We start from the raw sequence: 15,189 nt of genomic DNA, 5'->3' as shown, positions 1-15,189 counted from the left end.
AACTTCTCACAACTCATTATTACAATTCATTCGGTACATTAGCCTCTTTCTATCTTTACTAAATTCTTCTCTGAGTTTAAATATTGGCATGTCAATTTTGGTCAGTAGCTCACCAAGCATCATGAACGAAAGCATTTTCCTTCCATGTGGAAACAGTGACTGAAGCAACCAGCTCCCTCTCAGGCCCCTCTTCTCTTTTTTAGAGAAAGCATCAGACTTAAATTTTAATTGCAGGTTACTCTACGATTTATCATTTGTTTGGACTGTTGACATTTTGCAAACTGACAGCGGGGATTCTTGAGCTATGAGCTGCAACCTCACAATACTGGTAAAAGCTCCCTTATGTTGTGTTGTGAAACAAAATAGCCTCTTCTCTATCCCTCTATCCATTTACCCAATTTGTAATCTTCATCTGCAAAGTATCTTTATTCACTTTCATAGAGGACAGAAGATTGCAAGGAGAGCCAAAGGAACTTGAGTTATTCCTTATATTTTTTATGAGAATTCTAGTTAGCTACTTTATATTTTCGTTGATATGGGTATAGACTATAGGGATATGGAATTCCTTTTTTTTAATAAATAAATAAGGGTTCTTGCATGTGCATTCTTCAGCAGATGTGGACAGAATATTGCATTAAATAATCTGACAAAGTTTCCTGTGCTATTCAGTGACGCTGCAACACTGCTGCTGAATCTACATTGCGAAACAGACAGCCTGACCAGTGTAGTCTGATTCTCAAACAACACATTCTAATGAGGTGATCATTTTTGCTGAATCAAAAGACTTAAATTATACTTTAAGTTATAGTTTATCTCCTTCACTGCATGATTAATTTAGTTAGTCCAGTCTCAAACACAGAATTCTTTTAGAATTATTGGAAAAAATATATGGCTATGTCTATTATGGATTTACATTCTGAATGCTGAATAAAATTAAGAAACCCATAATGAGTGTAAACACATCTGTGTTAAGCCGTGGTTGGTTGCATAAACTGCCAAGACTAGTCTTACAAGTTAGTCATCAATTGTTTTTCTTTAAGATTGTTCATAACTTTTTAAGGGCCAGATGTGCCAAAATGGGTAAATTAGCGTGAGAGTGCGTGATCTACTGACGACACCCAAAAATAAAGAACACAGACGCAGCTGAATCATTTCCATAATGACAAACGCAATCTACCAAGCCAGTGCAAAAATAATGGCACAAATAACAGTAAATTGACTAGTGCAAAACCTTAGTAAATTACGTTACGTGATTCATTTAAATACTCTCATCCCATAAGTTTCGCGTCTGAAAAGGAAACTCCTACAAATGCATATGCAATAATGCAAGTAATAATAGTAGTTTTTTAATGCCAAAAGAGGGTTTGCTCTACGCGGTTTGAAATCTCTGGTGTTTCTTATGTAACAAACTACCTTGTAACCAATCACGTCAATGTGTGGGCGTACTTTATCATTAACTCTTTTTTTTTTTGGCTTTATCATTAACTGCAAAGCAGGGGAGTCTCAAGAGAAGCCAGGTTATCCCGGTATATTTTTCTTTTGATATGAAAAATCATGTACATTTAGCAATATAGCGGATGAGTTATGTATATGATGTATATATTATGATGTTATAATGAACTATATGACTTTGTCCACTGACGTTCTGGGTTGTTCAAAGCGTTTCTAAGGATGCTGATTTTTAGAGGGAAGCTGTCTGACTGAGATGGTGAACGGTAACATGGTTTGTGTAACATTAGCAACACATTATTAGCTATTTGAAAATGTAGTCAAGCCAATGGCTAATCATATAAATTATCGTTTAAATATGTCATTTTGGTGATCAAAGATGAGATTTAAGGGATACAATTATTGACTACAGGGGTACTTTATTATAATGGCATATGTTTATGCAACTTGTCCCTGGTCTGCCCGCTACATTCAATATTAGCCAATGAATCAGTTGATGGTATTCACATTTAGAACAGAGCTCAGGTGTACTCACTAAATCTTTCTGCCAAGGGCCTAAACATCTCTTTGTCTCACTCTTTCTCTCACTACGTGCCTGCATCTGTCTGTTGGAGTAACTGCTATGCTCAATGGTTTTACTATGCAGTCCTTTGCAGAATTTGAAAGGACTTATAACTCCCAGCTGCCTCATTTCCAAAGAGGGGGAATTATACTGCACATTGTTATGCTTTGCTTTGATAGAAACATTTGATGAAAGGAAAACAAAAGATGGCTTTTTAAGTACTCTTAATGAAAGCAGCACCCTTTACTTTGGTCACTTATGTTTAAAGTAAAATCAGCTCAATGTTCATCAGATGTTTTACTTTGGTTTCAGACTAGAGACATAACCAATTTATATATTTAACTCCATGAAAAATGAATATGTATTAATACACACCATGATGATGAATTAATTACAAGATGTATGTATTTGCTACAGGCCCAACAATAATGTTATTTTATTTTATTATTATTTTGGATAATACTAGTGAATCATAAATTCATAAATCATAAATTCATAAATCATAAATTAATAAGTCATAAATCAATATTTTTTTAGAATCATTTCATTTCTTAAATGCATAATTTTGAAGTAGATATTTTCTCGTAGAAATCTTGCTCTTGTTGTGATTTTTATAATCAGGATATTATGTACATGTTTGGTAGTTTACTGGTGTGTACGATTACAACACACTGCATGTTCATTTTGACCAAAACTTAGTAACTGTGGTTTTGCTATTTTCAAGGTCAAGTTGAAATGGAGGTGGGCCATATTTCACGAGAGCGGCTAGAACGTCAGTATTAGTTATTATATAATCTGTAATTATATGCTTGGGTATAGCGTGGTTTGGATGGTGTCTGAGGTTCTGCTGAGAGTTTGTCAGTGGGCTTTATATGGTAACATGCAGCTATGTTAACCACAAATCTCTGCATCAATCAAGTTGGAGGGCATCTTTCCGAAAGTATGCAGTTTAAACTGCTTGTTAAGCAAATTAGAAGATTATGGAAGATCAGTTTTTGCCATAGAGGTGATGAAAAGTGATCCCTGAAACCTGAATTTCCATATTCTTCTCAAAAAGCATTTTCAGGAGCAATGCATGAGCTCATAACAGAGTGACCTAAATCAAGCATAGATGGACAGACAGACGAAGAGACAAAAAGAGGGAGGAAATGAGAGAGAGAGAGAGAGAGAGAAAGAAAAAGAGTGAAGATCTGTCTTTTGGCTGAATGAGCACCTCCTTTTAGTTTGGCCACTGTCTCCTCCTCCTTGCCTCAGATATAGAGTGTTTTTAGGAGCAGTAGAGTCAATCAGAGCCGGGTGTACAGGAGAGCACACTGTCAGGATATTCCATCCTTACGCGCACACACACACATACACATACACTAACACGCACTCAGTCTCGTTCTCCATCTCGCACATGCACATGGAGTACTACTGGACCCACCTACTCTGGATTCTCTGGAGCGTGATGCCAGGTGAGTGTGTTAGCGTGTCTTGCCTGTTTCCAATTAAAAACATTTAAGAGAGGCAAAACGGTAAGTAAACGCTCCATTGGTACTACCAAACTGAATTAAATACTCTGCAACTTGAGAGTTGAATAAGTGCCATGGATGTGATTTGTGCGCATGGGATTGTATCCCAGCACTGTGCATCTCCCACGTCTGCTTTCCAATGTCAGGCGCTGTTACACTGACCTCCTGTGATAGATAGGGATGCTGGATTGGCTGTGGAATGGTTGGAGTTTACCCTTGCTCCAATTTCCATCCTAGTTCTTGCATACTTTGAAATGCAGGGAGATTTGATCAGGGATGTATTGGGAGTTCATTGTTTGCGGTGTCTGGGAAAGAGGGGGAAGATTAAAGTTCACTTCTGAAATGACTCTCTTGACAGCATATTTAAAGGACTTTTGCAGTTCAGTGCTGTCATGGGTCAAGGGTCTCTGAGAAAATTTAAATCAAATTTGCATTCCTCACCAGTCCTGTCATGTTTTAGGTCTTATTTAATTTGTCTGTCTATCCATCTGCAAAATTAAGAAGGCTATGAGAATGAAAATAGCCAAATATTTATTTTATGTAATTTGATTGGCTAAAAGAGAAGGAAATTTATGTGTAACTGTTGATGGAACTAGTACTAATCAAGGACTAATGTGTGAGAGAGAGATAAAGAACATGTGTGTGTGTTGGTATGTTCAAACATGCTTTTTCTGTTTAGTTTGTTTATTACTCATTTTGAGCAGTCGCCAGTAAGCCAGCTGTGACCCGGGCCAATTTTAATCAAGTCCAGCAAAGTAAACATTATACTACAAACTACTGTCTGTTGTACTCTTTTCAGCCTTTCCCTGTTCACATTACATTAACACATTTCTACAAAGCAACTTCTATGTTCACTTTGCAGCTGAATGCGGCCTAAACATGGATTTTCTGCTCAAATCAGACGCTCCTATTGACCTGCACTCAAATACACTCTGGCTCAAGCAAGGTGCACAATTATTACAAATGTTGCGATGGAATGATATCAAAACCGCATGAAATTCAACCTGTTCATACTGAAAGGAAATAATAATCTGTTCACACTGACATCCAATTAATAGAACAATTCCATATTTTCCAAATCCAACAATGTTTGAATAGCCTTCCGACTATGACAGAAAGTTGGTTAATCCAGATAATACTCGCATTTCTTGAGATAATTCATTCAAGTGTGATCGATTCTGGCTTCATGTTTGACAGCGAAAGCAAGCGCTGAAAAAAAGGTACAAAGCTGTCACTGGGACAGTACCCTAAGGTACAAAACTTAAAATATAAGTACTAATATGTACACTTAAAGTATAAATATGTAGTTTTAAAGTACTAAATTAGTTCTAATGTGTACTAATATGTATAAGATACTATTATGTACCATTTAGGGGCAAATAAGGTACAAAGATGTACCTTTTCGCTTTAGTAGTACCCCCATTGACCTTTGTACCTTTTTTTTCTGAGAGATCAGGTAAATGTGACAACAGGGCTTAGTAGAGGGTCTGTTCCACACAACCAGTCAGTAACGACTCCGTTTTATGTTTCATGAACTTTCAGTACAAAAAAATACTGAACTGAAGACGGACATAGCTGAAAGAAACAATAATTTGCAATAAGTGAATCAGATGTTGATTCAGTAACCACTCTGATTGATTCAGTGAAGGATTCGTCAGACGAATTCAAACTAGTGACATTTTTAAATGATTCACTAAAAGAATCGACTCGCATGACTCACTTGATCGTGAATGGGACTACGCGCTATCTGTTTTGGCATGCAGCTCTCGTCCACTATTTTTTATCACCACATTCAATTCAGACTGCAAACTTGCATTCACAACAAATATGATTAAAATAGGACTTGTTTTGCTTTGATGCTGGAGATATCCACGATAGGAACGATATGTGAAAAAAATGTTGGTTGAATAGCTGTTGTTTGGTAAATGTTTGTTTCCTGGCTGATTTATGGTGTAAAGAAACTGCTGCATTCTATTTATCTCTGTAGTTTGTAAGAGCTTTGATGTTAGTAGCAGTAGCAGCTGATTCAGACTGCGATTAAAGATAAAATATTGTGATCTTAGATGCCTCTACCTGGAGTACTACTTAGGTAATAATAATGAAGGAATTTTTTGTGTGGGTGAGGAACTCCAGAGCTAGTGAGTAATGCCTGACTGTGGTGTATATCAGTCTGCTGATGCCACGTGCCTCACGGAGAGTTTACTTTGGCCACAAACTCAGTCGAAGGCCACCAGGCTCATCCCCTGCTAGCCATCTCTCAGCAGCCCTTCAATGAGCTTTCCAGACCACAGAGCTCACAGTTGGAAAGTCAGCATGAAATGAGCAATGTCTGGTCATTTTAAGCTTAATCTGTGAGTGTAACAGAATGTATATCAGTCCCTGAGGTAAGAGCATAAAGTCCATGAGATCTTAAGCAGAAAAGCATTTCAAAGCACTGGTTTGAAAGATGCATTTCCGGCATGTGGAGTTTATTAAAAGTCAATCTGCTGGCCCATAATCCTCGCCAGTGGGCATCAGTGAGGCTCATTAGCATCAGGGCAGTTCCTCACGTAAATATTTGTGAAGGAGGGAAGGGATGACGGAGGGGTGAGCAGATGTTTAGAAGATTTTGTCACATGTGGGCTTGTACACAGCTGCATGTCTAACTACGGTCTAGTAGTACATCAGTATTGGTGATGTGGGTTTTGATTATGAATTAGATTTTGGTGGTTGGTCTGCAGTAGATATATGCCACAGATGTGGCCACGAACACCAACTTAAACGTTTCTTTAGAAATGTTTTGATTTTGATCACGATCTGATCGAGATTTCAGTGTCTGGGCATGTGGCATTGATTGTTTTTTAGAGGACTACTGTAATGTATTGCAGCTGCAGGTATTAGCTGGAATTTTGTCTTATTTAATTGTCTGGTGACAACAACATCAAGCATGTAGCATAATCATATTAATTTCATCAGAAGATCAATAGGATTTAACACCCGTGTTTTTGGAAGATGAAGTGGTGTGTACTTGCACAATGCTCATAATCAACATTTGCATTACAAGGTATTGATACTTTTAGGTTTTCAGTGAAAGATTTGTATTTAAAAGACAAATGAAGAGAAATAGGAGAATGAGACTAGAACTTGATGTAGGGCAGATTCGAACCTGCATCTCTGTGTATAGCTCTTTAAAGGGGGGGTGAAATGCTATTTCATGCATACTGAGTTTTTTACACTGGTAAAGAGTTGGATTCCCATGCTAAACATGGACAAAGTTTCAAAAACTAAGTTGTACGTTTGTCACAAGTTTCGGAAAGTTTTTTTCGAGTATGGCTCTGTCTTACGTAAGATAGGGCGGAATTTCCTTATATGGGTCCTAAGGGCACTTCTCCGGTAAGATCGCGGCCGCGCGCGCACTCGTAGACCAGAGCAAGAGAGTGAAAGCAGTTCGCCATCAAAGCGCCCTGCCCGGCTTTTGGGAAGTCAATGTCACCAAAGAAGTGTGTTTTTGGTTGCCAGGGCAAGACAACCCTGCACAGATTCCCAAAGAACCCAGCGTTAAGGAACCCGTGGATGGAGTTTGTTTTCCTGAGCATAAACGGAGTTGTGTAAGACTGTTGTTCCCTGCATTTCGACGATGATTGTTTTATAAACAAAGCCCATATCGACGGATTTGCAGATCGTCTAATGCTTAAGGATCGAGCAGTCACAATGATAAAGGTTCGCGGTCGTGCGTTGGAACCGGACGGTGAGTAAAACTGTTTGTTGAACAAATGTCTCTGTGTGTTGTCACTAGCCCGCCCCCAGCCGCTCGTTTTTTTCCGGAAAGACTCGGTACAGCCTATCTTTCTGTTAAAAATTTAATAAAACAAAAGACTTTTTGGAGATATGAAGGATGCAATACTACTCTATAGGTACTCAAGATTAACAGGAGATTGAGTGAAAATGAGCATTTCACCCCCCCTTTAAGCATCCCGATCACTATACCATAGGTCTGGCAGATTGTTAGTCTTCAGGATCCACGGACATTCTCATAGACTGGAGCTTCACTGTCAGTATGACTGTGGTGTGGCTCCTGTAGCTTGGTTGTGATCCAAAACAGCGAGGCCTGGCCTGGACACACAGCGCAACCCTTGCAGCCACTGTATTGAGGTTTATTTATCTGGGCAAAGAAATCCATACACAGGAAACCCACTCTATAGGACCTGCTGATATTACAGAGAATATTAAAGTGTCTGCCACGTTAGTGCTTTTAAATGGAAACTAGAACCTTTCTACTCCCCTCTCTTTTTCATTATTTTTTCCCTTAGATTTTTTCTTTCTTTTTTCAAGGATAAAGCTGTTCTCAGATGGTGTCTGGGACAATTTGGTTTCAGTAACAGACTGGATGCCTTAGATGTGTATTTAAACCACTTTGGAAAAAGTGATCAATGACTGTGGGAGAGAATTTAGGGGGGAAAAGGTAAAAGCAAAGTTTAATTATCACAGGTGTTATTAAGTTTTCCTTCTTCACTGGTCAGCCAATGGATCTATATTTAGATTCATACATGTGTAAGGTTCTCATTTTTGTGGCTATTCTTAAATGAAGTCTTCCAAGAGAATGTTTGGGGAAAAAAGATCAAAAGGTTCTGGACGTCTGGCCAGTGTTGCAATTTGTGCAACAGTATGTTGCCATGTAAGTGAATTATATGGTTCCAGTAATTCTATGAGTTTATATAGGTAATTATATGAGTGTGTTAGATCCAGTTTATTTAATGCTAGTCAAAAAGAGTTTTATTTTAAAAAAAAATTATACTTTTATTCAGCAAGAACGCATTAAAGTGATCAAAAGCGACAGTAATACATTTTACTAGAACTTTTGAACTTTCTATTCATCAAAAATCCTGAAAAAATGAATCACATTTTCCACAAAACTATTAGGCATCACAACCATTTTCAACATTGATAATAATAAGAACTGTTTCTTGAGCACCAAATCAGATATTAGACTGATTTCAGTAGAGTCGTGTGACACTGAAGACTGGGGTAATGATGCTGATAATTCTGCTTTGACCACAGGAATTAATTACATTTTAAAACATATTAAAGTGAAAACACTTATTTTAAATTGTAATAATATTTCTGAATATGACTGTTTTATAGTTTTAATCAAAAAAATTCAGCCATATGAGCTTTAAAAACATGAAAAAAACCTTTCTCACCCCAAACTTTTGAATGCTATTGTAGATTTGTATATTTATAGCAAGACAATTTAAATATTATACATTTTATTATATTTAATAAAATGCATTAGACTTCTCAAATTTGGTTAAGGGCAGGAAACTAGGATATCCTTTTGTCAAATACACATTTTTATCATTCTTAACTTTGAAGAAAGAAGGGCATGGAACAGAGGATCTGATGAGAATAAGTCTGTGTGTGTGAACCATGCAGGGGTCAATTTGAGTTTCTCTATATAAGCCTTCATTGCAGTTCACAGTGGGACATACAGTAATCAGAATAAAACGTCATTGACTGGCAGCATCACTCTCAACTGTTTATCACTTTCTGTGAAAGGCAGTGACCAAAAATGAGGCTAGGAAAGACATGTGGTTCACATTATTCCCTGTGCATTCTTGTGCCTGAACAGATTAATGTGCAAAAATGATTTTACATCATCCCTGTACACAACAGTAGCCTGTCATTATTCATGCTTTTGTCTACAGAAAGAGAACGTGGGAAATGGAAAGAGAGCGAGAAAGAGAGAGAGAGAGAGGGATGCTAAAAGCACTTCACTTCTCCTCCTCTCCCCTCTACTTAAGGGGAAGATCTCTTCATCTCATCCATCAATCCTCTGCAAGATATAATATGCTGAATGGAAACTGCATCCCTGCATGAAGCAGACATTGTACTTATCAGCATTGTCATCAATAAACTATTTCATTTTCTCTGGTGATAGCTGGAAAATAAATAGGGTTTTTTTCTATTTTGAAAGACATTTTCTTTAGTCTTTTAATTTAATCCAGAGGAGATGGATGTTTTCCCTCTGTTTTTTCCATTGGCACAGAGGCCAAACTGGAGGCAAAGAGACCTGGGGCCACCAGAGAGAATCAGGCCTTTCATCAGACCCCATTGTATGTTTTCTGCATCCTTGCCTTTTTTTTTTTTTTTTTTCAAACTGATTCATTCTCTGAACTCTGAACGACAGCATATGGATGTCATAACCTTGCACACGTGGAAATACAAGGTTATGGCATCCATATGCTGTCGTTCAGAGTTCAGAGCGGAGAATAACGGTGTAATTCAATATAATTCTCAGGTAAATTAACCATTGTGTTTACTCTTGGATCAAAGCTTTTTTTTTTTTCAGTTCAGCACCTGCTTTAGATTTAGTTTATGCTTATGGATATTGATCTTTATTCACAGGGTTTATAACATGAAAAGGCTACCTTTGAGACCTCCATCAAAAAATATTTGCTAAAATCGTTAACGACATGATTATTTGACATTATTTGCTCAAGTCTTAAGACAGAAAAAGTAAGTCTGTTTACAAATAAAAAAAAGGTTTTGTTTACTTAGGAATAGTTCACCAAAAAATGAAAATTCTGTCATTCATTACTCACCCTCATATCGCTACAAACTCGCAAGACTTTCGTTTATCTTCGGCACACAAATGAAGATCTTTTTGATGAAATCTGAGAGATTTCTGTCCCCTACATTGACAGCTACGCAAAAGAGATCGTAAAACTGATCCATATGAATTGAGCGGTTTAGTCCAAATTTTCTGAAGAGACTTGATCACTTTATATGATGAACAGATTGAATTTAGGCTTCTATTCACAAATAAACATTGATCTGCTTGACGCGTGAGAACAAACCTCTTGCGGAAGCTCAAACGTGTTGCATAACACATGAGAATGAACCTCATTGGTTCTCACATGTCAAGCAAACATGCTTGAGCTCCTGTTGGTTTACCGCAACTGATGTGTGAGTTGATGATTGTTTATGTGAATAAAAGCCTAAATTTAATCTGTTCATCATATAAAGCGATTGTGTCTCTTCAGAAAATGTTGGACTTAACCGCTCAATTCATATGGATTCGTTTTGCGATCTCTTTATGAACTTTTTGAAGCGTCACAGGTTCTGTTGCGTAGCTGTCAATGGAGGGACATAAATCGATGACACGAGGGTGAGTAATTAATAACAGAATTTTCATTTGTGGGTGAACTGACCCTTTAACTGAAAATTCTATCTTCATTTACTCATCATTCCAAATCTATGACTTTCTCTCTGAATCACAAAAGAAGATATTTTGAAGAATGTTTTATTTTATTTATATATATTTTTCTTCTTCTCTTTTGATCCAGAAAAGAAAGTCATTCAGGTTTGGAAGGACATGAGGGTGAGTAAATGATGGCAGAATTTTCAGTTTTTGGGTGGACTATCCCTTTAATTAAAAAAAAAAAAAGTATCTGTAGCCTAAACAGTCATCTTTTGCTCCAGGTTAAGCCATAATTATGGTGCTGAAAGGAAGCAACTTAAAAGACAAAATAGTCTTTTGATTTTGACTGAAATTGGCCCTGCCTGTAAGAGCTCTGTGAGTCATAGGTGTAACTTCAGTACTTATGTCTTTTTTTTTTTTTTCTTCTTTTTTTTTTGATGGACAGACAGTCAAATCTGTTGCGGTGATTGACAATTTATTGTTTAGTCTCATCCATAATGAGTTGAATAGTCCTGTCTCTTCCACACCAGAGTCTGTTGACAGAGTTGGAGAGTGTCAGGTCAAGCGGTGAAAGTCATGCAGGCTTTCTCCATGATCTTGAGCATTAGACTGATTATGAAGGGGCTTCAGCATTGGACCTCCATGAAGGTGTTTGTTAATCCATTGACCAGGATCTTGTAGTCTTTAAGGGGCCTGTCAGAACATAAGCAGAAGCCATACAGGGATTTCATGTGTAAAAAGAGACACCTTTGAACTTTGATGGAGGTATAGCAATCACAGTCTGTTTTCAGAATAGGATGAAACCTCAAAACATCAAAGTGTCTATTGATTATTTTCCATGTAAGGAGGATTTCTGGACCACATCTTTAAGAAGCCTCAAAAAGCCCAATTAACACAAGCAATTTTTAATTAATTCGGTTACTCATTGCTGCTCAGTCATTTACATTTTAGGCAATACTCACTACAAAGACAAATTCTGTAAATACCTGTAAGCCAAATCTGAGTACAACGCCTTATTCAGAGAAAATCCTTATCCAAGGATTTATCCAAATTTATCCAAATGTAATTAAAATTAATTAAATATAAAAAAAAATCAATACAAATGACTTAAATTTTTAAATACTTTTCCACACTTCAAGTTTGTGCATATTTGTCTGCAAATCTGTCAAGTGATTTGGTTAAGGCCAAACAAAAAACAATGTGTACTTTCCTCTCTGTTTACTGTTCGTCTGTGTGTTGTGTAGAAACAGTACAGTGTTGCTCATGACCAGAAGCGCTACTATTTAGGATTCTTTGTGCTGGCAGAAATTCAGTTTAGCCACAATTAAATTTTGCTTCTTAGTTTTGGGTCATTGCTGGAACTCGTCATTAAATTTTAAACACAATTAAATTTTGCTTCTTAGTTTTGGGTCATTGCCTCACACAATCTATTGCCATTGCCAGTAAGTGTAGTTTTATGTTTAAGCATGCTGTGGATGAAATTCATAGTTGAATTGTCTTTGTCTGTTTACAGGGTTCCATGACTGTTTCAATATTGACACCATAAATCACAGGATCATAAAGGGCCCCAGGCAGACGCAGTTTGGCTACACTGTCCAACAACACATGGCTGGGGGACAGAAGTGGTAAGAAGCACTTATTGAGTCTCTTCCTGTACCCTTTGAATTTAAAGGGATAGTTCACCCAAGAATGAAAATTCTGTCATCATTTACTCACCCTCATAAATACCTAATACATTATGTCAAAAGCACGTTGGTTGTGTGCAAAATCATAGTCTGAAAGCTTATTTACATTCATCTATCAAAACAAAACAAAACAAAAAATCCTGTGTCCAGTTCTTGAAGTGAGGGGAGTGTAATTCAGAAAGATGTCCCAGAAAATAGTGAATTTGTTTTTCATTGCAACTCCCAAACCAACAGTAGGTCTCATTGCCTCATGATTTATACAGTTTTCATCACAAGTAAATTTAGATCTCTTGTTAAAGGAAAATCCACCTATGATGCTTTTAGGGGGTTATGAGAATTGCAAGGAGTTTAACATTTGTCGTCCATCACTGTGATATCATCATCTCTCTTTGCTTTGGCAATTTGATTCAAATCTGGCATCCCAGTTTGTCTGCTTGGCCACAGCTCACCTGAAACCCTGCCCAGAGGTCTATCTCTCTCTCTCTCTCTCTCTCTCTTTATGTGGTGTGTGTGTGTAATAATAAGTGTGCCTGCAAAGAGAAACCTTTTCTTTGTTTCTAAGTGTAAATCACCCCTTGACGTCATATCATAGAACTGTATGAAGGACCTCATGTTTGTTTGGTATAAGCAAGAGAATTCAGCTCATCTGCTTCTCATTGTAATGAAGACATTTTTTTTTCCCCCATTGTACCTTAGATCATGAAAATGATATATTCTATCTCACATTCCTCAGGTAATGGCTAGATGGCTTGGTCTGTAGTTTAGATGTGAGTGTGTAGTCAGTTTAGCTAGACTGATGTGGGGTGATATCAACAAAGACTTTCTCAAGTGAGCGGCTGCCAAACAGACCCCCTTTCTCTCTGCCCCATTCACACGGCATCTGGAAACCATTAACAGCCCAAAGGACATTTTCAGTGTGGCATGTTTGTCTGGCTTGGCTATTTAAAAAAAAAAAAAAAAATCATATTTTGTTTGGTTTGGGAGATGTGTGTTGTGAATGAGCACTTACACAACATACACAAAGCAGTCATAAATAAAGACTTGCACATCTACCAATATTGCAGTAGAAGACTAAACTCCACATGAAGACAAGATATATTGAGTGAAAGCCCAATTAACAAATGTCACCGTAGATGTATATTGTGAACAGCACTGTTAGTTTACACTTGTGTGCTGCAAACAGTTAATGAAATGAAAGCTAACAATGCCTCGTGGTCAAAATTAAAGGGGACACATCATGAAAATCTGACTTTTTCCGTGTTTAGGTGCTATAATCGGGTCTCTGGTGCATCTACCAACCCAGAAAACGTTAAAAAAAAAGTCACAACCCATTAACTTTGTTATGGTAAGCCTTTCTCTGCAAGCATGTCAAAAAATAAGCAGATCAGATTTTGCTCCCCTTCTGATGTAGGAAGGGGATCTTCTGCACGTTTCCACCCATGGTGCCGCCATTTGGTTTTCGCAAGTGATAGCAGTGTAACCAGTTCTAACACAATGGCAAAAGTTTGAGAAAAGCATGCAAACTGTTCTGTCATTGACTGCACAGACGAGCACAGAACACTATTTGACCAAAAAATGTCACAGCTGTCTTAAAGAACTCAGAGAACTGTGTAAACTTGTGTAAAAGTTAAACATGACACATGCATGTCGATGAGATGATTCAATGTAACTCCACAACAACTACATAAATGTATCCACTAACCATTCAGAAATGTCCAGGTGCAGTCTAAAAGTTGCAACCTCTTCCTGAGTCTCTCTGTAAGGCTGCACTCCACTACTGGTTATTTCTGAGATTTTGGATGATTGAGATTCATGTGTTTTATTATAGCCGGAGTATCCGAAGCTCATGTAAAGGATCGACCCTCTTCTGAACGGGTGCGGTGAGCAGCAGCTCATTTGCATTTAAAGGGACACACAAAAACGGCCCGTTTTTGCTCACACCCAAAAGGAGACAAATTTGACAAGCTATAATAAATGATCTGGGGGGTATTTTGAGCTGAAATTTCACAGACACATTCTGGGGACACCATATATTTATATTACATCTTGTGAAAAGGGGCATAATATGTCGCTTTTAATATAATATTTCTGATGCCAGCAATACCTTCTCTCATTCCCATCTGTTAATGTGATAAAGAGACTTTTAGGGAGCTTGTGTTGTGTTTATACTGGCATGACTAGGCAGTAGGAGAGGAAAAGAGTTGTGCAGGAATTGGCTGTAGATGGTAGCTAATCGTTATTATGTGGTAAGTTTACTTCAGATCGTTTGAACAGGCGAAATGCTTTGGACTCTGAGACACTGCTTTCTATTTACTTGTGCAAGTTGTGCATGTGTGTATTGGTGCTCTCACACAGTTTGAGTCAGGAAATGTCTTGATTAGCACAGTCAGATCCTTTGAGGAGAATGTTTAGTCCAGGAAAGTAATGGAGTCTAGCTGTGTCTCACCTCTCTCACAACCCCAAAGCCCTCTCAGCATGGACAACACACAATACACTATGACAGTTCAACTTATTTTTCATGCAGTTTTTGGTGCAGAATATCTACAGTATTAAATTCAGTGAAGTGACTTGATTGGGGGTCCGTGGAGACTTTCTGAGGCAGGGTCATAGTCCTTTGCCCTCAAATATTTTGAGAGTTGTTTTGGAAATTTCATATCATATCATATATCATATATCATATCATATCATATCATATCATATCATATCATGTATCATATCATGTATCATATCATATATCATATCTAATATAAATCATATCATATCTAATATAAATCATATCATATCTAATATAAATCATATCAT

At 37.4% G+C, this 15,189-nt stretch overlaps 1 protein-coding gene across 3 annotated transcripts in view; it reads left to right on the top strand.

Moving 5' to 3' along the window:
• itga11a (integrin, alpha 11a) overlaps positions 1-15,189 on the top strand; it is a 91,911-nt gene that overhangs the window by 35,213 nt on the left and 41,509 nt on the right. Inside the window, exons 1-2 of one of the 3 annotated variants that reach the window (XM_079866896.1) lie at positions 3,309-3,465; positions 12,216-12,327. The exons of 1 other annotated variant lie outside the window; for it this stretch is intronic. In XM_079866896.1, coding sequence (XP_079723022.1) covers positions 3,408-3,465; positions 12,216-12,327 — 170 coding nt within the window. In that variant the 5' untranslated portion in view covers positions 3,309-3,407. Of the gene's footprint in view, positions 1-3,308; positions 3,466-12,215; positions 12,328-15,189 lie in introns of those variants that run through there. One more of the 3 variants, XM_079866897.1, reaches the window with a different exon arrangement.

This window comes from Squalius cephalus (genome assembly GCF_949319135.1).
Source record: "Squalius cephalus genome assembly, chromosome: 3".
Taxonomy (NCBI): Eukaryota; Metazoa; Chordata; class Actinopteri; order Cypriniformes; family Leuciscidae; genus Squalius; species Squalius cephalus.
Note: the sequence above shows the minus strand (reverse complement) of the source record. Positions and strands in the feature narration are given on the sequence as shown.